This window comes from Camelus dromedarius, chromosome 10 (assembly GCF_036321535.1).
Source record: "Camelus dromedarius isolate mCamDro1 chromosome 10, mCamDro1.pat, whole genome shotgun sequence".
NCBI lineage: Eukaryota > Metazoa > Chordata > Mammalia > Artiodactyla > Camelidae > Camelus > Camelus dromedarius.
This window is the reverse complement of record NC_087445.1, coordinates 66,444,609-66,472,298: the sequence shown is the minus strand read 5'-3', so window position 1 is coordinate 66,472,298 and position 27,690 is coordinate 66,444,609. Positions and strand designations below refer to the sequence as shown.

Sequence of the window (27,690 nt, the reverse complement as noted above, 5' to 3'; positions counted from 1 at the left end):
GAGATTTTCAGTCCTACCCAGGGTTATTTCTCCATGGTCTGAGGCTTCAGACTTAAAAGAAATGACCTAAATATTAATCAGTTAAAAATAATACCTCATAGAATTAAGTTTATGCTTTAAGCTTATGCATGTAGTAGCTATAACTAGTGTCATTATCAAGTGAAGATTTTGCAGGCTGATGAAAGCAGAATTTGTTCTCTCTCAGTGAATTCTTCTCTAATACTACAGTTTCTATCTTTTTCGTTCCCCTTTCAAAAAACAGCTGATCAATGGAGTTGCACAAATCAATTTTAATACTTCAGAGGCAATTAAAAAACTGTCCTATAAAAGTCTAGAAGATTTAGATAAAAAGTATCTTAATATTTTTGTGAAAGTACAAGAAAGTACAGGTGAGTTCCAAACTAAGCTATAAATTCGTTTTTCACAGCTCTTTCCTATTTCAAAGTTTGCATAGAAATGTACAACTTGTTATTGATGCAATGTTGGGCAAGTACGGTTGCCAGATATGCTCCACCAAGTACTGTCCACCAGCTTTGTGCAGAGGAAATACTCATGAAAGACATCTTTCTGTAGTGATGACCCCCTACTCCTGTATGCAAAGGATAGCCTTTTATGTTATCAAAAAGAAAAGGTAATGCTGGTACCAAAAAATTTTACCTGCAACAAACAAATGATATGGTAAAATTACTCACATTATGAGAGCATCCCTGAGTCAGTTGAGTGTTCGCTTACATATTATTAAATATTTAACACATTTATTCTACCACACTACCTGGTATTTGTTTAAATGCTGCCTTGTGAAATCCCACCTAGTTCACAAGTGTCTCCTCTCACAAGATTATTGACTCGTAGAGGGCATGACGGTCTGCTCCATTATTTGGGGGGGGGGGGGGTGGAATGTGAAGAAAAGTGATACGACAAATGGTCTGGAGCAAGACACTATAGTTGAAACTGATGAATGGGTGTCTCACCAACCTCCTGCAAAATGTGCTTTACTGGTTCATGGAATGGCCAGGCTCTTTCAGGGTAACCATAGCAATCATCCAGACTTAGATTAATAATTGCGTGTGAAATGACCGAAGAATGGATGAATGACTTGTCCTTGTCCAAATAAAGACATACAGAGGGAGAAGGTGGGCTCCTGTGCAGATTAATGTACTGCATTGTTCTTTGTCAAATTCTCAAATTGATACCTGTTATCCCATTAGGTAGATTCTTCCAAGAAACCAAAGCAATTGATGTCAAATACATCCGGTCTCCTTACACACTGGATTTGTTTCCTACTTCTCTTTTCCTGAAGCCTGGGATTCCATATTCAATCAAGGTCAGATGATTAGAAAATCTAATATGGTGCGTTTCTAATCTGTGAAAGGACATAGAAAAAGATCTGATAGGTCTTGCTCCTATGTGACCTTCAATGGAGACACTTAGATGGAGTATAGAGTGAGGGGGTGACAAATAAGATAAAGCAATCACCAAGGCTGTGATGGAAAGCAGCAGTCTAGATCCAAGCCTGGTGATCATTTCACCCAATCCATGACTTACGTACAAGAACACAGCGCAGTGCCCTGTTCTTATTAAACATGCAATAACTATACATTGAATTATATGTAGTTCGTGTCATGTATGCCTGGAATGGTTAAAATACCTTAAGAAGAGAACCATGTTTGACTACGGAATTAAATCCCACCAAGTTTTTGCTTGGGACTGAAGGAGGGACTTATTCCAGGGTTTTCCAATTGTAAAAGAATCAGCATTAACTATTGAAATGAATTTGGTCCAATAGGTGCAGGTGAGGGATGCCTCTGCCCATTTCGTAGGAGGGATTGCAGTAACCTTGACAGCAAACACAATTGATAAAACTCAGGAGAAGAGAGATCTGGATCCAAGAAAAAGTACAACAAATTATAGTGACGGAGTAGCTTCATTTGTGGTTAACATTCCCCCTGATGTGACAACACTGGAGTTTCACGTGAGCCAAATTCTCATTTGTTGCATTTTCTAATAGCACCTCAGTCTGTGTGGTAGCAAGTACACAGGAAAGATGGGGGAGATTTTATGCATAAGTCTAGTGAATTTCTCTAAAACTCTTGACTTGTAGGCTAAAGAAATAGAATTTAACGTACTGGACATCACATAAAGAATATGAGTCTGACAATTTTGTATTTAGGAAATAATTTTTTCTTCTTATGCTAAACAGCGCTATTCAGATCTGAAAAATTTAGAACAAGAATTGTCAATGAAATATAAGCACACAAACAGAATCTTCTCTTACCCATTATTTCCAGCTTTTATCATTTCTCCCTCAATTCACATACTAACTCTACTAAAGAATAGCCTGCATTCTCTTTCTCCTCCTCCCTCATCTTCTCAAACTACTAAGATCTGGCTTCTGCCCTTCCCGCTCCATTGGGACTACTCTCACTTGAGCTGCTTGTCAAGACCATTGGATATTTTTTAGTCCTTAACTTTCTTACCTTCTCTAGCCAGTTGGCACGGTTGACCATTGTCTTTTTCTTTAAACAATCTGTTATGGCCCCTATTTCCTTGCTTTTTATTTTTCTTCTTTGTTCTCCTCTTTATAGTCTCCATTTTGGAGTATTAATTTCTAGCTTGCTCTCTAAGTGAGGGTGATCCTCAGGATTCTACTCAGACGTTCCTCTCTTCTTACATGACACCTTTTTATTTGACATATTTTCTCTGATTCCATCTGTTCCCATAACTTATGCTGAAGACTCATCCTAAACACTCAAGATCCTTATAGACACTGCTGTCTCTGTATCTTTTTCCTGCTCTTTCAAAGAAGCATAAACATTGCTTTGTCCAAAACTAAGGCCACCTGCCAACCTCAGACCTAAACCTCCTCCTGGTACCCTGTTTCAGTGAATGGCTCCACAGCTACCCAGTTCCTCACTCTCCTCCCAAGCACCCTCCTCACTGTGCAAAGGGGTGGAATGCTTTTTTTTCAGATACAAACCTGATCTCAGTTGACCGTGTCCTTGGCTCCCCTTTCTGAATTCATTGCTCACCACTCTTTCCATCATGTCTCAAACTAGCTGCACTGGACAGTTTGCAGCTCCCTAATGCCCTGCTCTCTGTTGCCATAGGCCTTCTAACCCACCTCAGACTCTTCTTCCCCAGTTCTTTATTCCCTGACTCTTACTTATTTGGAGGTCAGCTTTTAAGTCACATTCCTCCAAGGAGCCTTCTCTAACTACCCTCTGCTAATCGGGGGAGGTACCCCTTATAGATTTCAAGTCTCCTGAGGACAAGAGCTGTGTCGATCTTGTTCACCTTTGTGTCCCCAACAATTAGCATAGTTCCTGACACATACTAGGGAACAGAAAATATTAATTGGCTAAATGCATATATTTCTTCCCAAACCTAACAAGGGCCAAATGCCATAGCCTCCCTTTTCTCTAATAGCATATTTTCTTTGTTCTTTTGTTCATTTGTTGTCATATTACCTTCACCAGCAAATAACATCTAACTCTTCAGCTTCAAGGAAAGCATAGATGGTTCTGGCCCTTGTTCAAGAACTGGTACAGCAAGACTCATATATTTGTGAGTTCCCCATGACCCTGTACTTTAGCATCAGGAACAGATGTTTACTCTCCTAAATCCTTCGCCCTGTCCTTTTCCTGAGAAGTAGTGAAATTATTCACCACTATTTCCACTCACACCCAACATCTCTATTAACTTTTAGGAATTGCCAGATTCCTCTCCACATTTTCCCTCTTTTCAAATTCCTGGTTCCTGCCAGCCTATGGCAGAAGGAAATGAGTCAGTAAGTTGACATGTCATTTAAGAAAGAAGGCCAACCCTAGATCTCGGATCTTTTCTCTTTTTGACTTCACTAGTTTCTTCTACAATAGCCTAGATTTTCATAGTTAATTTCATTATTTTTTAATCAGTTGCCTTTCTGTAGTTACTGGATAACATAGCTCACTTTAATATTAAGGCAGTGGAATGCTAATTTGCCTTTTCATAAGATGTTGTAAAGCCTGAAGATGTATATAAGGTATATGAATATATTCATACATGTCAAGCACTTAGAACCAGACCTGGCACTAAGTGAATGCTGGAGAAGTGCTAACAGTTACCACCACCACCACCACCACTACCATCATCATTATCATCAGTGATGCAAAGTTAAGCATCAGTGTGTTACATTTTTTTTACAATATCTTCTTTAGGTCAGAACTGATGACCCAGACCTCCCAGAAGAATATCAGGCCAGCAATGACTATCAAGCAGTGGCCTACTCATCACGAAGCCAAAGCTTCCTTTCTCTTAGCTGGACAGACAGCTACAAGAGTTTGCTTGTGGGAGAATATCTGAGCATAACTGTTACCCCTAAAAGTCCATATGTTGACAAGATTACACACTACAATTACTTGGTAAGTTCAATAATATCTTTCTTGCCTCTAGTCCCCTACTTGCAGCATTTTCTTTTCTTATGCAAATAATCCTTTTAATGATTCCTTAACTGACACAAAGCAGTAACCAATGGATACTTAGTGAATGAATGAATGAACTTACATAAAACTTCATATAGTCTATAAAGCACATTCACAAATATCCGCTAAACAGAGCCTCAGAACACCTCTTTGAGCTCAGCAGACAGTGGAACAGACTTGGAGATGTCAAGTGACCTGCACATTCACAAGTAGTTAGTAGTGGGTTTAGAATTTCATTCAAGGTCTTCTGACTCGTAGACAGATATTCTCTCTGTGGCACAATGCCAAAGGTGTGATCAGAGCCTCCATTCCAGACTGGTCAGGGACCACAGCAATGTTTTGTGCCCAATCAGAGTTTTACCAAGCACTGGACTGCTAGGCCTTGCCAATATTCCTTAATATACCTTATCTACAAAAGTAAGAGTTTAAGTCCTGTGCTCAAGAATGGATATAGTGATTCTAGGCATTGTTCGTAGCTGTTTAAAATACAAACTAGCAATGATGGCAGCATGATATATTGGAAGAGGTATGAGCTTTGAGTCAACAAGATCAGGGTTCACTTTCTTGATAAAACCATGTTTAGAAGCAAACATCTGAATGCAAACAATCCAAACTATCTTTCCTTCAGTGACTGATAACATCTTGTTTACTAAGCCTTTGGTTGGAATAAGCAATAACCTTATTGATTCTGAGAAAGGCACCTTTTAAACTAATGGGACAGTTTACATCTATGGCTTGAACTTCTATAACTACTAAATGGGATTAATAAAACCACAATACAACACAATGAGGATTGAATGTCTTCATGTATAAGTGCCTAATACATAGTAGATTCTTTTTCCCCCACCAATATTTAAAATTTAATGCAATATCCAACAAAATCTAAACCCCCTTTTTACATTGAACATGACAAGTTGCTTCTAAAATTTTGTTAGATCACAGTAGCATAAAGATCTCAGACATACGAATAACATAAAACAAGGCAGTATATGGAGAGAATGTATAAAACAAATAGTGGAACATGGTATATTCTTGATGAATATTAATCCCCTTTATCTTTATCACCTTCCTAATTACTAGCCCAGCATTAGAGTCACTCTGATGCATATTTGTTGCTGTATATTTTTAGATTTTGTCTAAGGGCAGAATTGTACACTTCGGCAAAGAGAAGAAACTCCCAGGTTCACCTTACCAACATTTAAACCTTTCCGTGACTCAGCACATGGTTCCTAGAGCCCATCTCCTGGTCTATTATATCGTCACAGGAGAGCAGGCAGCAGAATTAGTGTCTGACTCAGTCTGCCTAAATATTGAAGAAAAGTGTGGCAACCAGCTCCAGGTGAGCTATAAGTACTCTCCCCAGCCCGAGTTCCTCTTGAATGCCTGTTTTATCTCACACTAAGACACTTTCTTTTTCAACTAATTTTAGATCCATCTGTCTCCAAATAAAGATGTGCACTCTCCAGGCGAAGCTATATCTCTTCTTATGGAAACTCAGTCAGAATCGTGGGTAGCATTGTCATCAGTGGGCCGTGCTGTATATGGCATCCAAGAGAGAAGCAAAAATCCCATGGAAAAAGTTAAGTAGGGTGAATGCTGTGGTTACTGATGCTTGGCAGGTGTTGCAGCCAAAAGGCCATTACAGTTCTCTCAGGGTTCTGTGGGTCAGTCATGGGAGAAGGATAAAGGAAAAAGACACGATTACACCACTGTCTATCTTCTCGGCTAGATTTAAGGATAATAACAACAGCTGACATTTATTGAATGCTTACTATATGCTGAGTATTTTTGTAAGATCCTTAAATCTATTATCTTATTGTATATTCCCAATAATCCTATGAGATACATATCAATAATAAAGATATGTAAAATGCATTAAGCCCTTACTAATGGAGTTCCCATATTATCAATGAGGAAAACTAAGATATTGGGTGACTTAGACATTCTGCCTTGTGTGAAATCCCAGCAAGAGTAGAATCAAGTGAACTTGTTAGTCTGAGTTACCCCTTTTAGTTAGCCTTTTAAGTATATAAAAGATAATTATCCAGTTAAATTACTCTTCAATTATTTTGTATTATGCAAACACACTTAATTGAGGAATATCCTCAGTGAAATGCTAAAATGTAGTCTTCTCTGGGAATAAATTAAAACACATTTAGAAACAAGCTTTCAAGTGCAACCAATTCCAGACTATCTTCCTTTCAGTGACTGATGACACCATGTTGTTTACTAAGCCATTTGCTGGAATAAGCAATAACCTTACTGACTTTGAGAGAGGGTGCCTTTTAAGTTAATGTATAAAATTAAATTTAAACTTCTTGCTCCTCCAGAGAAGGGATATGATTGAAAATACTAGGGTTCTTGGTGAGTTGAGTATATTAAATCCATTGGAAAGGTGATGGAGAGGGAAACAGAAAACAGGGGAGACTATATGGCTACCCATGAAAACTGCAGAAATCATGAATACCTGTCTCCCCTTTCCTGCTCCTTCCCCAGCCAGTGCCTGCCTCCCACCCACCAATAACCCATAATCACTTTAATGGTTCATATGGGTCACAGTCACTTGCTTTGATGAGGAGCCAACCCTCCTCATCAGAAACTGATCTTCCTTACCATTTCTGTGCTCTACTCTATCTTGGGTGGAACAATAAAACACGAGATCTCATCTGACTCAGAATTTAGAAACTAGAGCTGGTAAAGGACCCTGAGGGGTGGTGAGTATTTCATTTACTTATTCGTCCACTCATTCAACCACTCAAAGGATATTTTATTAGCTAATTTGATGTACAAAGCTTCAAGACATGAGAGTGTAAATTGTTTTAGAACTTCCATATGAATGTTACATTCTTTAGGCTTGCTTAGCTCTTGGGTGAATTTTTGAATAGCATGTACTTGTAGACTCATGAGGTGAAAACTAGGGAAATGAAGAAAGGCTTGGGAAAACTGGAGAATTAGATTTTACTGTTTAATAAGTGAATGATTTGCAACTAACAATATCCACAAGTCAGTTATTCCCCATTACAGCCACTGAATGTTGTTTTGGCGTGGAATGATTTTCTTTCTGAACAGGTACTTCAATCTTTAGATAAAAGTAACCAAGACTGTGGAGCAAGTGATGGCATGAATAATGCTGAAGTATTCTACTTAGCAGGACTCACTGTCCTCACCAATGCAAATGCAGATGACTCCCAACAAGATGGTAATTAATTGTTTTCAACCAACTAACCTGAATATTCTTGTTAAGAAAATACACTGCTTTTCCTGGATCCACACTCAGTCTCCCTCAAAATCCTCACTGCTCTCACTGTGTGATTCTTTTTAATCAAAATTAAATTTTTTTATTGTGGTAAAAACACTTAACATGAGATATGCCCTATTAACAAATTATTAAGTGTATAATATGTTATTGCTGACCATAGTGAAAATGTTTTACAGCAAATCTCTTGCACTTATGCATCTTGCTTAACTGAAACATTATGCTCATTGGGTAGTAATTTTTTACTATTTTCCCCTCGCCTAGCACCTGGCACCTACCATTTCACTCTTTGATTCTATGAATTTGATTGTTTAGTTACCTCATATAAGTGGAATCACACTATTTGTCTTTCTGCGTCTGGCTTATTTCACCTAGCATAAATCTTCCAAGTTTCATCCATGTTGTTGCACGTTGCAAAATTTCATTCTCTTTTAAGGTGAGTAGTATTTCATTGTGTGTGTGTATATGTATAGTATATATATAATATGGAAAATGTATATATATACATACACACACAATGGAATACTATATGTGAATGTGTTTATGTGTATGTATGTGTGTGTGTATATATACATTTTCTATATTCATTCATCTGTAAATGGATATTTAGGTAGCTTCCACATCTTGGCTGTTGTGAATAGTGCTGCAGTGAACATAAAGTGCTAATATCTCTCTGAGACTCTGATTTCAATTTTTTTTTTGGATAATTACCCAGAAGTGTGACTACTGAGTTATATGGTAGTTCTGTTTTTAATTTTTTGAGAAATTTCAATGTTGTTTTTCTAGTGGCTGCAGAATTTTGCATTCCCACCAATAGTGTGCAGATGTTCCTTTTTTTCCACATCCTCTTCAACACTTACTGTCTTTTGTTTCTTTGATAATAGCCATTTTGACAGGTGTGATCTCATTATGGCTTTGATTTGCGTTTTCTTTATGATTAGTGACCCTTGAGTATTTTTTCATAGAGATGTTGGCCATTTGCATATCTTCTGTGGAGAAATATATATTCAAGTCCTTAATTCACATTTTATTTGGGTTATTAGTTTTTATGCTATTGAGTTGTAGGGATTCCTTATGTATTTTGGAGATTAATCTCTTATCAGATATATAGTTTGTAAGTATTTTCTTCCATTCTGTAAGTCTTCTATTCACTCTGTTGACTGCTTCCTTTGCTGTGCTTTTTAGTTTGATGCAATTCCACTTGTTTATTTTTTGCTTTTGATATCATATCCATGAGATCACTGATAAGACCAAGGTCATAAAGCTTTTCCCCTATGTTTTCTTCTAGGAGTTTTAGAGTCTCAAGTCTTACATTTAAGTGTTTAATACATTTTAAGCTGATTTTTGTGTATGTATACAATAAGAATCCAACTTCATTCTTTTGTATGTGGATATACTGTTTTCCAAACACTATTAGTTAAAGAGAATATCCTTTCCCTATTGTGTATTCTTGGCATCGCTGTTGAAGATCCTACTAGATCCTTTATGCATGGATTTATTTCTGGGCTCTCTGTTCTGTTCCATTAGTCTACATGTCTGTCTTTATGTAGTACCTTATTGTTTGATTGCTGTAGCTTTGAAATATAGTTTGAAATCAGGAAGTGTGACACCTCCAACTTTATTCTTCTTCCTCAAGATTGATTTGGCTATTTGTGGTCTTTTGTGTTTCCAAATGAATTGTGGAATTGCTTTTTCTATTTCTGTTAAAAAAAAATCATTGGGATTTTGATAGAGATTTCATGAATGTGTAGATCATTTTGGATAGTACAAATATTTCAACAGTATTAAGTCTTCCAGCCCATGAACACAGGATGTCTTTCCATTTGTTTGTATCATCTTTAATTTCTTTCATCAGTGTTTGTATCTTTCAGCATGCAAGACTTTCACCTCCTTACCTAAGTTTATTCTTAAGTATTTTTTATGCCACTGTAAATGGGATTGCTTTCCTAATATCCTTTTTGAATAGTTCATTGTTTCTATATAGAAATGCAACTAATTTTCCTGTGTTGGTTTTTCTTTTAATCCTGCAGCTTTACTGAATTCATTTATTAGTTCTAACAGATTTTTATGGAGGAATTTTTTTCCTATATACATGATCATTTTGTCTGCAAACTGGGACAATTTTTACTCTTTTTTCAGATTTGGGTGTCTTTTATTTCTTTCTCTTGCCTGATTGCTCTGGCTAGAACTGCCAGTGGTATGTTTAGTAGAAGTGGTGACAAGTGGGCATTCTTGTCTTGTTCCTGATCTTAGAGGGAAAACTTTTCAGTTTTTCAACAGTGAGTATGATGTTAGTTGTGTGCTTTTCACATATGGCCTTTATTATGTTGAAGTTCTTTTCTTCTGTTTCTAGTTTATTGGGGGGTTTTATCATGAAAGGGTGTTGAATTTTGTCAGATGCTTTTCCTGCCTCTATTGAGATTATCATGTAGTTTTTTATCCTTTTTTTTTACTAATGTGATGTATCACATTAATTGATTTTCATATGTTGAATCATCCTTACATCCTAGGGATAAATCTTATTTGGGTCATGGTGTATGATATTTTCCATGTGTTGTTGGACTCTACTTGCTATTATTTTGTTGAGGATTTTTGCACCTCTATTCATCAGGGATACTGGCCTGTAGTTTTATTTTCTTGTGATGTTTTTGTCTGGCTTTGGTACCAGGGTAATGGTTGCTTTATAAAAAGAGTTTGGAAGTGTCCCTCCTATTAAATCTTTTGGAAATGTTTTTGGAAGAGATGGATTGGCATCAATTCTCTTCTAAATGTTTGGCAGAATTCACCAATGAAGCTATCTGGTCCTGGGCTTTTCTTTGTTGGGATGTTTTGATTATTTATTCAAACTCCATACTAGTTATAAATCTGTTTATACTCTCTGTTTCTTCATAATTTAATCTTGGTGAGTTGTATGTTTTTAGGAATTTATTCATTTAATTTCTTCCACGTTATCCAGCTTGTTGACATGTAATTGTTCATAGTAGTCTCTTATGATCTTTTTTATTTCTGTGGCATCAGTTGTAATGTCTCCTCTTTCATTTCTGATTTTACTTATTTGAGTCTTCTCTCTTTTTTTTCTTTGTCTAGCTAAGGGTTTTTCAATTTTGTTTACCTTTTCAAAAAAACTCAGTTTCATTTTTTTTTCCCTATTTCATCTATTTCTGCTCTAATCTTTGTTATTTCCCTCTTTCATCTAACTTCGGGCTTAGTTTGTTCTTATTTTTCTCATTCCTTGAGATGTAAAATTAGGTTGGTTATTTGAGACCTTTCTTCTTTTTTACATTAGGCACTTATCACTATGAACTTCCCTCTTAGTACTATTTTTGCTACATCCCATTAGTTTGAGTATGTTGTATTTTTGTTTTCATTTGTCTTGAGGTATTTTCTAATTTCCTTTCTGATTTCTTCTTTGATCCAGTGGCTGTTCAAGAGCATGTTGTTTAGTTACCACATATTCATGAATTTCCAGTTTTCCTTCCGCTGTTGATTTCTCATTTCATTCCACTGTGGTCAGAAAAGATACTTGGTATGATTTCAATCTTCCTAAATTTGTTAAGACTTTTTTTTTTTTTTTGTGACCTAACATGTGATCTATCCTGGGGAAAGATTTGTGTGCCTTTGAAAAGAATGTGTGGGTTCTGCTGCTGGTGGGTGGAATGTTCTGCATATATCTGTTAGGTCCATTTGGTCTATAATGTTGTTCAGGTCCTTTCTTTCCTTATAGATTTTCCATCTGAATGTTCTATTCATTATTGAAAATGGGATATTGAAGTCTCCTACTATTATTGTACTGCTGTCTATTTCTCCCTTCAGTTCTGTAAGTGTTTGTTTTATATATTTAGGTACTCTGATGTTAGGTACATATATATTTATAATTGTTATATGTTCCTGGTGGATTGACCCTTTTATCATTATATAATCTCTTTTTTTGTCTCTTGGGACAGTTTTGACTTAAAGTCTATTTTATCTGATATAAGTATAGCCACCTGTGCTCTCTTTTGGTTACTTTTGCACAGAATATGTTTTTCTATCCCTTCACTTACACAATATAATTCTGATAAGTCTGTCAGTACTCTACATAAAACCGTTCACCAGCTTCGAACTACCTCTACAGGAATATAGTCTAAATAGATGGGATTAAGCTGCCCCAAGATCTTCTTTATGTTCTTTCTCTCTCCCTTTAAAGACTCTGTCCTCAAACCTCCCTTGTCTCCTTGGAGCACCTGAGAGGAGCCCTTGTTCTGTCACACCTCCACCTGGCGTGACTTTTTCCTCGAATTTTCCATTAAAAGCTCAAACTTCACCTTCTCCCCCAGTGCCGACTCCCAAGCTGACCTTGGAGAACTGACTCCTCCCCTTGTGTTAGTTTACTAGGGCTGCCATAACAGAGTACTACGGGCTGGGTGGTTTAAACCACAGAAGTCCTTCCCTCGTGGTTTTGGGGTCTGGAAGTCCAATGTTAAAGTTCCAGCAGAGCTGGTTCTTCTAAGGCCTCTCTCCTTGGCTCACAGATGGCCGCTTTGTCCGTGTGTCTTCACACAGTCTTTCCTCTGTGTATGTCTGTATTCTAATCTCTTCTTATAAAGACGTCAGTCATATTGGATTAGGGCCCACCCAGTGGCCTAATTTAACCTTAATTACCTCTTTAAAAGACCTCTCACCAAGAATAGTCACATTCTGAGGTACTGGCAATTAGGACTTTAATATATGAATTTGTGGAGGGGCACAATTAAACCCCTTACCAGTCCCCATGTACTCAGTATAGCATTGTAACATCAGTGGAATAAACCCCGATTTCATGTCTTTAGATTTTCGAGATATCCCTTGAGGATAGGGCCTGGGTTTTCCTGATCTTTATGTTCCCTAACTGGAAGAATGGAGGCACTCACTAAACACGTTTTAAAGAGATGAAAAAAACCACCTTAAAAATGTTATTGCTTTTTGTCTTAACATATTTGAGCTTTTTGAGATAATGCTTTTGCAAAGAGCAAATAATGACACTACTACCAAGGAATATGCTGACTCGACTCATGTACATCCCTGTACTGAAGGACTGTGTAGATCAGAATTGTTGTGGAAACTAGAACACTATTTCGGAGAAAATGTGCTCCGTCCAGTCATCTAAATTGATAATTTAAACAATTTGGTGGAAGCATTTATTCTGAGGGATGTTCTCTTTGCGTTTTTTAGCAGATGGATTGTTTAAGAAAATTCTCAGATCAAGAAGAAATTTGAAAGAGCAAATTGAAAACCTAGGTAATCCAAAGTTTCATGTTGTTTTCAGAAGTTATGATGGAATAACCCAGGATCTGCTACATTTTTTTCATTCTAGCTAATTGCTGTAGAGCAAGTGAAAAAGATCTGTGGGCACTTCCAGCTTTTACTTTCCCTGGGGGTAAATCAAACTGGGTAAATTAACCCCTATTTATTTAACATAGTCTTGACCTAAAGGAAATAATTACCATCATAGCCATTCTCTATGGTTAGAGCCAGTTTTTAGTTGTCTCACAGATTTTACTCTCCATCAGAGTAGCTGGCACAGCAGTTAAATGCATGGCTTCCATTAAATTTTCACAAAGCTAGGTCTTATGAACTTTAGGATGAAATAATAATAGCTAACATTACTTGTGCACTTACTATGTGCTGGTACTTTTAAGCCTTATAATGAGATTTTCTATTTGAAAACTCATCCCAGTCACATGGAATAGGTACTCTTATTCCTCCCATTTTCCAGATGAAGACATCAAGGCACAGAGAAATTAATCATAATTAACATGCCCAACATCATGGGGTAGTGTGTGGCACTGCCAGAACTCAAACCCAGATCAGACTGATAGTAGATCCCACTGCACTGGTGACCACTATGCTTTGCTTGACACTTTTCCTTGGTGTATTAATATTCAAGACCAGTCCAGATTATTTGAAAGATGGCTCTTAAATTTCAGGTACATTATTAATAATGTTAATGATTGGGAGAGTTACAGATACTGTGTAATAACAACAACAACAACAACAACAACAACAACAAAGTTTTCCCCCATTTCAGCAGGTGCTTGCCAGGACAGCATCTTTAGAAGACATTACATAAAGAACTACATCTTTACAATCAGAGACTAGATTTGGGTCTTGGCTTACTGTTAATAGCTATGTGATCTTAGCTAAGTTACTTAATCTCCCCAAGCTTCAGTTTTTCCTTCTGCAAAATGGAGACAATTTCTCTCTGCCTTGCAGAGTTAGGAGAATTAAATGAGGTCATGCAGGTAAAGCGCTTAGCTCAAGAGAGACTGAATAACAGTCATTCAGAATGCTTTGTTCTTCTCAAAGCCCCTTCTCACCAATGTCACACTCTAATGTGGGCCAGACAGAAAAATAACCATTTAATACTGGCAAAGTGAGTTTTTGAAAACTGAGCTATGACTAGGAGAGGTGGCCAGAGCTTCTGTTCTGTGGTCTGGTGGCCTTTTCACTTCACGATTCTGCCTCTTGGCTTCAGCCCTGGCTCCACCCCCTAGCAGCTGTACCCAATTAGACAAGTCTCTTTTCTCTGCACCACTGTTTCCTCATCTCTGAATGACAGAGAAGGACATGATCAATTCTGAAGTCCCATTCAGTGGTTTTCAAGAAAACAGGAGGACAACCTAAATGAAAGCGCCTGCTCTTTTATTCACCCACTCAGGTTTGACTGTCTTGGCCACGTCCAAGTGGAGAATGACTGTTTGAGGGTTTTGTAACCAATCATAGCCCATGAAAACATGGTCTAATTTTAAAAGCCCCAGTGATATTTTTGAAAGGGTAAGACTGAGATGGACGTGATGACTATCTTCAAGTGTTCAAGGAACTGGTGATCATGTAGCTTTTTCTTCACAAGAGGATTAATGCCATGAGTACACAAAAGAGTACCAGTAAAAGCAGTTTTCCATTCCAGGAGCTGTTCCAGCAGGGGCTGGTTGACCACTGGTACTAGATGGGGTGGGGCAGGGGCACCAGGAGGAAGTTGGACCCTAAGTTCAGCCCTTAGACTTTGAATCTGTACTTGGCTAAGAGCAGTTGTATTATCATCTCAGCATCCACATTCAAACACAGCCTGATCCAGAAGTGCTGTTACCACGGAGCCTATCGAGGGGAAAAGACCTGCGAGGAGAGAGCTGCCCGAATTACCATCCACCCAAAATGTGCCAGAGCTTTCACTCAGTGTTGCAACCTGGCAACTAAGCTGCGGATGGAGACTTACATCCTTGTAAACATGAGAAGGCGAGGTACACGTGAAAACTCCTACTCCATGTGCAGTGCAGTAGAGGGTACCAGGCAGTTTGTACTGTCCTGGGAAGAAGTACTTCTAAACTTGGTTTAATGTAAAAAGGTAAAGTATAAACTCTGGAAGTTCCACTCTAAAAAGCAGAGCAAGCAGTGGTAGTAACACTAGTTTGGACACCACTAGTCACAGCTTTGCCACTAGCTCACGGCATAGCAGTTGCAGGTCAGTATTTTTTATCCTCTAAGAGCTAATTTGTAATATGAAGATATTTGACTAAATGATTCTGTGATACTCATTTTGTGCATATGTTACTGGCCATGCATGATACTTAAAATCTTGCATAAACATTTTGAAGAATCAAAATGTTATCTTTTTTTAATTGAAGTATAGTCAGTTTACAATGTTGTGTCAGTTTCTGGTGTACAGCATAATGTTTCAGTCTTACATAAACATATGTATGTTCATTTTCATATTATTTTTCATTATAAGTTACTACAAGATATTGAATATAGTTCCCTGTGCTATATAGTATAAACTTATTTTTTGTCTATTTGGTATGTAGTAGTTAGTATCTGCAAATCTCAAACTCCAAGTTTATCCCTTCCCACACCCTTCCTCCCCTGGTAAATAAGTCTGTATTCTATGTCTGTGAGTCTGTTTCTGTTTTGTAAATAAGTTCATTTGCATTTTTTTTAGATTCTACATATAAGTGATACATATGCAAAATGTTATTCTTGATTTTGCCACAAAGCATAGCCAATAAGAAATAGTAGAAGTAGAAGCAATCCCCGTAAGTATATGTAGAAACAAATTTCCTTAGTTCAGTTTCACATGGTTTGTGTGGAAAATAATGATGAGTACAATTTATTAAAATTTTGTTTAATTTTAGTGACCACTTTTCAACCTATTGTCTTTGGTTTCATCTGAATTATAATAAATTGTGGGGAAAGTCTCCTATAACTTATGAACATATATAATATATATTTTTTCATGATTTAAAAAAATATGTGAAAATAATACAACCTACAGGCTTAAAAAAACCCAAACAATAAAATTTAAAGGAAAAATCAATAAAAAGTGTAAGAGTAAGTATTTAAAAACCTCTGTTAATTTTCTTACACTCCCCCTGCACCAGAGTGTTAACTGTTATGTACAGATTTCTAAATGGGATCATGTTACATAAATGTTACATATACTTCTGCAATGTTAAAAATACAAAAAAAAAAAAAAGATTAGCAAAATATCACAGACTTATTTCCACATACGTACAAAGAGAGCTGCCTTATTCTTTTTAATGATTATATAGTATTTGATAATATTTATATGCTTTGATTTATTTAACCATTGACACATTAATGGGTATATTGGTTTCGCAGGGCTCTCGTAACAAATTACCACAAACTTGTGGATTAAAACAGAAATGTATTCTCTCACAGTTCTGGAGGTTAGAAGTCCAGAATCAAGGTGTCAGTACAGTCACACTTCCTCCAAAGGCTTTGTGGAAGAAGACTTCTTTGGCTCTTTGAACTTCTCTTAGTTCCTGGTATTCCTTCGTGTTCCTTGGCTGATAGATGCATCACTCCAGTTGCTGCCTGTCTTCACGTGATCATCTCCCCTGTGTTTCCATGTCTTCTTTTCTTTCTCTTTTAAGAACGCTTTATACCTTACATGTAATAAGGATACTGTATAAGGATTTAGGGCTCACCCTAATCCAGAAGGACTCATTTCTTGATTCTTACCTTAATTACATCTGCAAAGACCCTATCCCTAAATAAGGCCACATTCATAGGTACCAGAGCTAGGATTTGGACATATCTTTTCGGGGGCGCTGTTTAACCAACTACACTGGGTATTTACATTGTTCTCAGATTTTCAGGATTAGAAAGTCTTGCAAAGAAAAACATACTTTTCTGTAAGATAGATGTCATTGTCATAGGTAGGATTACCAAATCAGTGAATAGGCACATCTACAAATTAGACATGTACTTAAAAATTGCCTTCTAAAGAGATAGTACCGATTTCCACTTTCACCAAAACTGTGTTTAAAGCCTGGATCTCAGTCCCCTTGCCAAAATGGGATATTATCCATCTATAATTTTTGCCATCTATAATTGATGCAAACGCAGTATCTCATTTTATTTAGCAAGTTGATTCCATGTAAATCAACAAACCATATGTTTACATATGTTTATTGGCCAGTGATATTCCTTCTATGAATTAACTTTTTATACCTTTGTCAATTTTTGCTTTGGCTTATCTATGTTTTGCTTATCATTTTAACGGCATTGTTATACATCATGGAAACCAATCTTTGTTATAAAAGTTGCAAATATGTATAACATACACACATTAAAAATATGTGCAACAAACACACAAATAAAATATGATAAATACGTTACAAGTATTTCCTCCCCCTCCATTGGTCATTTAATTTTTGTTTGTAGCATCAGGAATACTTGATATTTAGGTGGCCAAATCTATCTAGAGCTTCTGGGATTGATGTCTTGATTAGAAAGCCTTTTCTCACTCCCAAGTTACAAAAATATTTTCCTATATTGTTAATTGGTGTCCTTTTTTTCTTCTTGAGCAGACTTACCAGAGTTTTCTGTTAGCTTTTTCAAAGAAAGAACTTTTAGTTTTGTTGATGACATCTATAATTGTTTTCTATTTTATTGCTTTCTCCCTATAAGAGTGTGAAGTATAAGGTAAAAATCCCTGACCCCACCACCCACCTGCTTTCCAAGATATTGCTGTTGTTTATAATTTTTATATACTCCCAGACATTTTCTCTGTGCAAACATTTATATCTATGTATCTATACCTATATATATTTTGTTTTATACCTATGGGCTATTACCATTCTACACCTTGCTTTTTATACTTAATAGATTTTAGACATCTTAAATCAAGAATTTTATTTTTCTAAAAGAATATGAAAATGAATACATGTATGTATATGCATAACTGAGACATGGTGCTGTACACCAGAAATTGACACGTTGTAATTGACTGTACTTCAGTAAAAATAAAAATTTTAATTTTTCTATTTTGATATCACAGAAATTAAACGTTTGACCAAATTCTTTAAATTTTTAAGTTAAAATTTAACCGTCATGATTTAATGTATAACTCTTTTGTATGTTATGTTTACCTTGTATTTTTATATTTCTGATTTAGGTTTATTAAAGACAAACATAGAAGTTGTAAGCAGCACTTTTTTAGAAAACTGGTTATGGAAAATATATCATGTCCCTAAAAGGTATTCTAAGACTTATCTTTCTTTTCCTTAGGAAATTTTTTAAATACTCAAATATTATAAATAAATGGTCTGATATTCTTACAAGAGTTTCTTTGATAATTAAGGATAGCACTGACATTTGATCAATGTTAATTCACTTGGTCGTTGGGTTGGTTTTTGCCTTGGTACTCTGCAGGATTAACTGCAGAATTAATGATCTTTGCATAAGAATGAAAATTCACTTACCTTGAACTTTTATGGAGCATGTAGTTTAGGGTGATTTGTGGTCTTTGCACTTCTATATAATTATTTCAATCTTTGTAGACAGCTCCTTTGTAACAAACACTTCAACAATGTATCGTCCACTTAAGTATGTATTTCCAATGCTATTTATCTATATAACAAATAAAAGGAGGTAGTATTTTCATCATATAATAAACACACACTGTAAAACACTGATGATCTTTAAGGCTTGGGAAACGATCAGTTTTTGTTCAGTTATCATGACTTGTCCGGTGCACAGCAGCCTCCTTTACTCTCCTTGACTCCAGCCTCCTCCATGTCTCTGCTCCAATTCATTCTCCAACCATGGCTGCCCACGTGATTATATTAAAATCCAGGTCGGATCATGCCGCTTCCCCGCGTAACACCACTTCTCCATGACCTATCAGGCAAAATCTATGTAGATTAAGATGCTCTCGTGTAGGGCTCTTGCCAACAGCTCCTGCGCAACTCCCAGCCGCCCTTGCCGCCATCCCCTGTTGTGTAACTTTCCACACTAACAATACTTGCTCTTTGCAGTCTTCATGCCCTTTCCTGGAAATCCTCTTAACCTCTCACTCCTGACAAACTGCACTTCACATTTAACAACCCAATTCAGACACTGGGTTCTCCAAAAGGTGGCCCCCAAAGAATTTAATTCTCTGCATTCTCACTCCAGTTTGTATGTGCTTATATTGAAGCACTTATTACCCTCCATGATAATGAACTCGTTTACATATTTCTCTCCTCTTCTTAAGTGAATTCCTTGAGGCAGGCCCTTTGTTATTTATCCCCGTACTTGGTCTTAGGACTGTGCCATGCACATGATAGACACTTATGAAATGTCCACTGAAAAGATAAACTAATGGGCTTTGGTCTTCTGAAAATTCCTTTTGTCTCAACTGTTTTTGTATACTCTGCTTTTCTTAGTAGGGTTCACTGAATATAATTTAATTTTTATTTGATAATTTATTACAGTGCTTTTTAGTATATAAAAGTAGGGCAATGAAAACCAAAAAAAAAAAAAAAAGGGGGAGGTATATATTAGGTTGAACCATGTCTTTGTTCATTTGGGCTGCTGTAACAGAATACCACAGTCTGGTTGCTTATGAACAGCAGATTTATTTCTCACAGATCTGGAGGATCTAGGAAGTCCAGGATCAAGGCACCAGCAGATTTGGTGTCTGGTGAGAACCTGCTTTCTGGTTCACACATGGCTGACTTTCACTGTAACCCCTCATGGCAGAGGGTGAGGGAATTTCCTGGTGCTTCTTTTATAAGGGGACTAATTCCACTCATGAAGGTTCCATTTTCATGACCTAATCACCTCCCAAAGACCTCCACTTCCAAACACCAGCACTTTGGGGATGAGATTTCAACATATGAATTTGAGGGTGGGGGCAAACACCAACAGTTCAATCTATGGCAAAGCTTATGTATCTGCCTGATCCAAACATTCTTGACCTACATGAATAGCAATTTCATGTGGTTCATCCTAATAGATGTACAGGTAGTTGTTCTGAATATGTAAGAGGCCCTTATTATCCTCTCTTCTTTTCTTAACCTCATCCACACCCGTGTCCACTGATTTAACTTTGTTTCTTTGTGATTTGTCTGAAGAGCCCACATGGGAAAAGCATAAACACTCTGATTAATAGGAGACTGTGTTAAATTGGTTCCAAGTTAATTAAGGCTCACCTATGTTTGATAGCTATGAAATATTTTATTTTCCAGGCATCAGCTAGAGTTGATACTACCTGATTTTCTAACTACCTGGGAAATTCAAGGTATTGGCATTTCGAATAAAGGTAAGCAGCTAGAATGATATACTGAATTAGGGAACATTTTGTTATGTTTATCATTTTATTGATACTTCACCCAGAACTTTGACGATAGCATATTTTAGACTCTCATCATAACCTAGGATAAAAAGAAATATCTTTGAGCATATTTTTGTTTATTTAATATATTTATAGGCCATCATGTTGTGAATAAATGATTTCAAGTTCCTACTTTCCTAAAACCTTTCTGATTTGCTGGGGGTTTGAGGTGGGGGATAAAAACAGGTCTCATTACTGAGTTCTACCCCAAGTTACGGGTAACAGTACAAATCAATACCATTTGTAAATTATTTTTAAGAATATTTATTTGATTTTTTTCACAATTCAATATTTTCACCCACTAAATGGGTTCCATAATCATTAATGGCCTTTTTACTACATTGAAAAATATGTTTGGGAAAGACTGCTGAAAAACCTATGCAACTTTGTAACCAGAGCACTAACAACAGCAACAAAAGAACAAATCTGATAAAGTTAAGAAGATATTAAATAAATTCACTATTAAAAACACCATTGGAGTAAACATGATGCTTTATCTTTAAAAAGAAAGAAAAGTAAAGGTAGCTTGACAGATGGTGTGTAGGCAGGGCTGAGGTGGCTGAGTTATGAAGACAAGAAAAGGTACACACATCTAGGGTAGCTGATGGCTAAATTGAGCCAAGAAGGAAAAATGTAAGGTGAATGGACTTTTGTCATAGTGCTGTAATTCTCATTTGTTCACTGAATTTAGCTGGGGAGTGTATTTCCTGTTCAGCTGCTATTACATGGTGGCACAAAATTTTAAAGTGCTAGAAAAAAGAGCATGTGAATCAATGGGATGCATTGCTGCCATTCCCTTACTTATCAGTCATTATGAACTAAGTAACATTCAGGCCAGAACAGACTGTATGTAAAAAAATGGTGTGGAATATAATTAATATTTTTACCGTAGTGCCTTAAAGGAAGTTACTCTAGGGCTAATGGAAGTTACTTCCTGTTTTGTTCTGGGGTTTTGTTGTTATTTCTTTGTTGTTGTTTTAAGTTCATGAACTGCTGTGGGAAATCTGAACATTGAATTATTTGATGATATTAAAAAATTACCATTGTTTTTGAGGGTAGGGTTTTAAAAAAGGAAATTATTGTTTTAGAGGTATAAACTGAAATATTTATAGATAAAATTATGTGATGCTGGGATTTGCTTCAAAATAATTAAGGGAGTGCTAGGTGAGGTGGGTATCTCCCTGACTAGAGGGGAGATTTTGACCATCTTGTTTGCTGTTGTTATCTGCACTGGCTAGAATAGGGGCTGGCCCCTGGTAGACTCTCAAAATATTTTTTTTTATTGAAATATAGTCAGTTTACAATGTCAATATTGATTGATTAGGGAAATAAGCACCACTAAGTAGAACTTTCAAGAAGAGAGAATATAGGGGGAAAAGCAAACTTAATATCATAGTTTTTCTTTTCCACAAAGTAAAGAAAATGTAAGAATTTTTGAGAAGATGAAGCTCTCTGGGAGCCCCTACTACCCTTCTGTGCCCTGCTGTCTCTTGCAGGTCTGTGTGTGGCTGATGTGCTGCGACTGCAGGTGCAAGAAGATGATTTCCTGACCATAAACAACAATGTTACAAGAGTCAATTAAAAGGAACGGTCTCCAACATAAAAACTCCAGGAACTTGAGTAAGTAGGTAAATGTGTGGCACTAGAATCAATGGCTGAGAAATCTGATGGAAAACTCCCTGAACACATTTCACTTCACTTCAATGTGTAGTGCTCTGAGCACTTCCCATGGGAAAGGCTGTACATTTCAGAGGGTTTGGGTGAGCGAGAGGAGAGACACAGAAGACTCAAATTGTATGTGACTAATGTATCATCAGGGAAGCTGAATGGAGGCTTTGGTGAGGATAAGTTCAGATTTTTGTTGGAAATGATGGAAGATGAAGAAAGTCTTCCCTGGGTAAACCCATAGAAACACAAAGTAGGCCAGTGGTTGCCAGTGGTGGGAGTGGAGTACCTGTTTAATGTATGAGGGATTTTAGTTTAGAGCGATGAAAATATTTTGGAACAGACAAAGGTTAGAGGTTGCACAACATGGTCAGTGTACGAAATACCACTGAATTGTTCACTTTGAAATGGTTAATTTTTTATTAGTGAGTTTCACCTCAATACAAAAAATAAAGAGGTGAGGAGTGGAAGGCTACTCCTCTGTGAAAATAGGAAGGTTGGCAGATAAAATCATCAATTGATGGCAGAGCCAAAACTAGAACTTTGGTCTTTTGATTCCCAGGCCCATGTTCTTTTTACTACAAAAAAAAAAAAAAAATTGGTTCCAGATGCTCCAGACCACCAAACTGGTCTTGAGTTAATTGTGCTAAGAATAGCAGTGTGTTTAAAATGAATGTGTAATTCAAGAATTCAGGAATTAAAATCCCAAACTCCAGTCTGGAATGCTCACATAGTTAATGCCAGTTTATCTCTCAGGGCTCCACTTGGAACCATTTTTTCAAGGAATCTTCTATGGGCCCCAAGCCCAAGCTCTAATAGAACTGTTACTTTCCTTCCAATCATTTATCTCAAGTTTATCATTACACAGTCATAACTATGTTTATTTACTTAATGTCTTTCTCTCACACTTATAATATCTAACAATTACTGAGGAGTTACTCAAGGTCAGATTCTGTCCTAAAATTTTTATGAGAATTAATTTGTTAATTCTCACCACAACCCTATGGAGTATTTTATTTGCTCCTCCTTTATAAATAGGGAATCTGAGGGACAAAGCAATTAAGCAATTTGCTTAAGGTCAAATAACTAGTAGCAGAATCTGATTCCTGAGTCCACATAGTGAAGCTCCCTGAGAGAGTGGCTGCGTTTGCTTCCTCAGCACCTGATACACACTAAAGATCTGTCAAATAAATGCATGATTTGGATTCTAGCTCAAGAATCTCTCACATTTGGCTGTTTGGCTCTGAGCAAGTCGCTTAATGTCTCTGAATTCAACATTTATCTTAGACACCATGTTTAGAGTTATAAAAACCCAAATAAGATTATGGATGTGAAAACAACTTGAACAAAAATGAATTTTTAAATAAAGACAAATGCACAGGATGACAATGTAAGTATGTTTCATAAAGTATATTCTTCTAAGTACTTTATCTGAAAGCCTCATTTGTTGAGTACATGTGGGCAGAAATTGTCACTTTTTTCCCTAAGGTCAAAGTCTTAAAGTGAAATATTTAAATAAATTTCTCTAAGAAGTCTGTATTCTTTTAAAAGAGAATACTCTACACTTCCAAAAATAATCTTCGGTAGTTCTGCTAAAATTCAGCAGAATGTTTCTAAGCATTCGATCCTCAATATTCATGATTATCAAATGGAAAAGATGAAAACACTTTGTTTCAGAGACTGCAAACCAGCATTAATTATTTCTTCCCTCCTTATTATCAAAACCTGAATTTTAGCTGTCCACATTTCTGCCCAGTTTCTCTTGAAGTTGTGTACAGCCAAGTCCCAAATCTCTCAAGGAAATGTAAATTGTATGGGTCTTCTAGGAAGGCTGCTCAAAAGGGAGAAACGGATCCCTTTTTTGTCCTCTTTTTTGCAGCCCTCAATTCAGAAACAATGGTTGGAGCTCCAGCAGCCACCTTGGACCACAAGGTAACACTGAAGATGGAAATTAGCATAGTGGAACAAAACGATAATAGCTCCTGCTTTTGATGACACGTGGAGCTGCCATTCCAGCCTTGGCCTTCTTTAATGTGTGAAAGAAATAAATGTTTATCTCATTTAAGCAACAGTTATTTTGGTTGTCTGTAATATACAGCAGAACCTAATTCTAATTAATATAAACTAATTTTCCTTCACTGGCCCTGCCTTGTTCCCCCATCATAATACTCATCACAGTTTTGTGTAACTGCTTGTTTGATGGTCTGTCTTCAGTGCTAGACCCAATCTCCTTGAGTACCTTATCTACTTCCCCATTGCTGCCCCAGCCCCTAACTCAGTGTCTGGCACATTTTAGGTGCTCAGTAAACATTTGTTGAATGAATGACTGCAGGAACACCTAAATGTCAATTCTCTCACTTTCCCCCTCCTGACTCCCTTTATATTTCATCCCAGCTGCCAAGCTTCTCCATCTGATCGAGCCATCTTTTATCTCTCTCAATCCCAAAAGACAACCCAACGATCTCTATCTCATCCTAGCACCTCACCCCTCACCATTCCCATCCCTCTCTACCACATCCCTCATCCCCAAGCCATGGATGGCTGGATGCACTCCCACTCATAAGGGTCCAAGATTTGACTCCTAAAAGGAAGTAGGAAAGCTGGGCTCTCCAAGCACACTTGAAACTAGATCCCACCACACAGCACCTGGGGCTGGGGTTCCAAGGGCCCTGAGGGAATTCCAAAAGGCAATTCTGTGCCTAAACCAGAGCCTTACCGCTCTTGAGGTGCTCCTTAGCCATGAACTGGGCCCTCGAGTGAGGGGCCCCTCTCACATTGAAGAACCCACTCTCCACCTTGCTGGAATCGCTGTGGTCTCAGCTCCAGGATCCATCCCCAGGGCCTGGCACAGTAGCTGCTTAGATGAGGAAACCTGCCCAGGCAAGTGGAGAGGCCATCAGAGGTGTCCAACTCAAGATGCTTTGCTTCCTCCTCAGAAAGTGGAGAGGAAAAAGTCTTCAAGAGCCCCTACCCTTACCCTAGCCAGATCCCATCCATCACCCCCCAAGGTATGATTTTCCTAATGGAAAAATGTAGAACTCTCAGAAGTGATTCTGTGTGTTCTGGAGGCAGGATGTTATTAAGATACTGAGTACACATAATATGGGATTTGTCATCTATTTCTCCTTCCTCATATTATATAAACCTTAATTCTAATCTTTAGACCTCTGGCTTCTCCTTGGTCTGGTAAACCTAATACCCTAGTCTCTTTCTTTTTTTTCTTTTTTAAGATATTTTTAAAAAATACATATAATACAATGTTTATCATTTTAACTATTCACAAGTATACATCAGTGGTACTATGGACATTCACAGTGTTGTATAACCATCACCACCATTTATACCCCAAACTTCTTCATCATTCACAACAAAAACTCTGTACCCATTAAACAATGACTCCCACTGCTGGTCTGTTTCTTGATCATGGACCCTGCCTCCATCTTGGCTGTCCCCTCACCTCAGACTTGTAACTAGCTCCTACCTGTTTGCACATAGGCCTTCTTCATTCACCCTCCTGCCTGGCCTTCTGAGGGATGCGTCCCAGGATTGCCCTACTTTAGCATCATTTGTTTGACTCCTGATACTCTGCCTTTCTGGTCTTGTCCATTTTTGAAAGTACCTTATAGATGCCGACCGCCAAAATGAATGCTCCCCAAGTGTCTAGAGGTTAGGGCATTGTCTGCCCTACCCTTGGGAACTGACCTATTTTTAGGGCATAACCCCTGACAATCTGTATGTCTGCTGAAAGTAACCAGGCTGTTCTATACTTCTGACAACTATCTCCTTCCAAGCACTTCTACCTCCTTACCAGTCCCCTCCCAGATTTTACACCCTTTACCCCTTCCCATCCTCCTGTCCTCAGTCCTTCTATGTCTTCAGGAACCTCTCTAACCCTCCTAGAGCCAAGGCCAGCAGTTCAATGTTGCCTATTATATGGCCTCTTAAAACGTTCTCATCTTCTTGACATTCTTTGTCACTCTGCCAATGCCTTGTCCAGTGCTATTTGAGGAGACTTCATGTGATATGTTAAGAGACTTGTCCTTGGGGTCAGGTATGAGTTCTCTCCTGGCTTAGCTACTCCAGAGCTGGTGTCATGGGCATGCAAACTGTGCAGTGGCACGGCCCGGCACTCAGAAGGGCCGTACACTTAAGTTAGTTCTTTGTTGTTGCTGTCTTGGAATTATTCATAATTTTATCTTCAAACTTGTGTCTTATAAGCAAAGTCTAACGGGACTACGGAGCATGCATGTGAATTAGCGGAGATGTGTGCGATTCATATGTTCACCATTCCTTGCCACCCCATTCCCATAGAGCATACGTAGCACCCCATGGACACAGTGTTCCGGGGGACCCACAAGGTGCAGAAGCTGAGTGAGACTCCAAGTGAGTTCAACGTGAGTGTGTCATGTGTATGACTTAGTAAGCAGGAGCGCTGACAGCCCCTAGAGGCCACATTTTCCATTGGAACCAGAACTTTTTTTGAATGCAGAAGGTATTCAAAGAAACGCAAATGACCGAGGAAACTCATCATATTCTTTCTTTTTTTAAATTATATTTTTATTTATTTATTTATTTTTCCCTTGACAGAGGCACTGGGAATTGAACCCAGGACCTTGTGCATGTCAAGCATGTGCTCTACCACTGAGCTATGCCCCCTATTCCCCACATCATCGTATTCTTTCTTGTTCTTGTTGCTACCTTGCATTAGCCAACTACTTACACTAAATGTGATGACAGAGAAGGAAAGGGAAAGATGGGATAACCCATAGTTCCTTTTCCTTTCAGGCTTCCCTAATTCATCAGCAAGCAAAGGTAGAGAGTGTTAGTAGAATACACACATATCAAGAAGTAAAATAAAAACAGTTGAGTTAGTTTTGTGCAGCATTTCCACTGTTCTGGGACGAATGAAATATATATGCATGCAAGAGCTATGAAATATGAGTTATATAATTTCAGTGATTCTACATACAGATTAAATACTCTTACATTTTCATTTAAAACCAACATTGCACAATATAAAGATGAATGGCAAAATTCATGTCATTAATTCAAAATTTTAATTTTCCTTTACTTAGAACGATGTTACATAGCAAAAAAACAGAAAACGAAAACAAAACTACCATAGCAAGTTGAAGAAGAGATCACAGCAGAAAGGAAGAGGCTTTATATTTTTAATACCTTTAACAGCACTTTTTTCTTGCTTTCTGAACAAGCAGCTCTACATTTTCATCTTGCACCGGGACCCTCAAATTGTATAGGTGGCCCTACACAATTCTGGGTTTGGGGAGGGTATAGCTCAAGTAGTAGAGCATGCTTAGCATGCATACTGTCCTGGGTTCAATCCCCGGTACATCCTCCAAAAATAAATAAAAATAAATAAGTAACCCTAATTATCTCCCCCCCCCCATTTTTTTATTATTAAAAAAAAACAATTCCGGGCTGGATTACTTGCTTGCTTCCTTCCTTTTAACCCTTTCTAATCATCAGTTTCTTTGTCTGTAAAATGGGAATAATGTCAAATCATGCCAACCAGCATAAAGTGGCCTCTGCTTCTGGGTGATCATTTTATTCATTTCTTATCTAACTTCCATGGAGATACCCAGAAAACATTCTGGGGAGGGGGGTATTCTATGAATAGAATGGGGAAAAGAAAATTATATGGGGGGGGCGGCAGA

The 27,690-nt window shown here is 37.5% G+C and overlaps 1 protein-coding gene and 1 non-coding gene across 2 annotated transcripts; one reads left to right on the top strand and one right to left on the bottom strand.

Annotated features, from left to right (window-relative positions):
• The first annotated feature begins 1,151 nt into the window (after positions 1-1,151).
• LOC105104659 (complement C5) lies at positions 1,152-24,080 on the top strand. The gene is made up of 12 exons (XM_031450346.2): positions 1,152-1,324; positions 1,787-1,972; positions 4,197-4,400; positions 5,590-5,799; positions 5,890-6,039; positions 7,530-7,659; positions 12,907-12,972; positions 14,781-14,972; positions 18,149-18,230; positions 20,205-20,278; positions 21,847-21,970; positions 23,895-24,080. The coding sequence occupies exons 1-11, from the start codon at positions 1,154-1,156 to the stop codon at positions 21,930-21,932; spliced, it is 1,551 nt and encodes a 516-aa protein (XP_031306206.2). The 5' UTR covers positions 1,152-1,153; the 3' UTR covers positions 21,933-21,970; positions 23,895-24,080.
• A 2,519-nt stretch (positions 24,081-26,599) lies between these two features.
• On the bottom strand, positions 26,600-26,671 carry TRNAV-GAC (transfer RNA valine (anticodon GAC)). Its single transcript has one exon. It is a non-coding gene; the product is annotated as a tRNA-Val (tRNA).
• Positions 26,672-27,690: the final 1,019 nt, after the last annotated feature.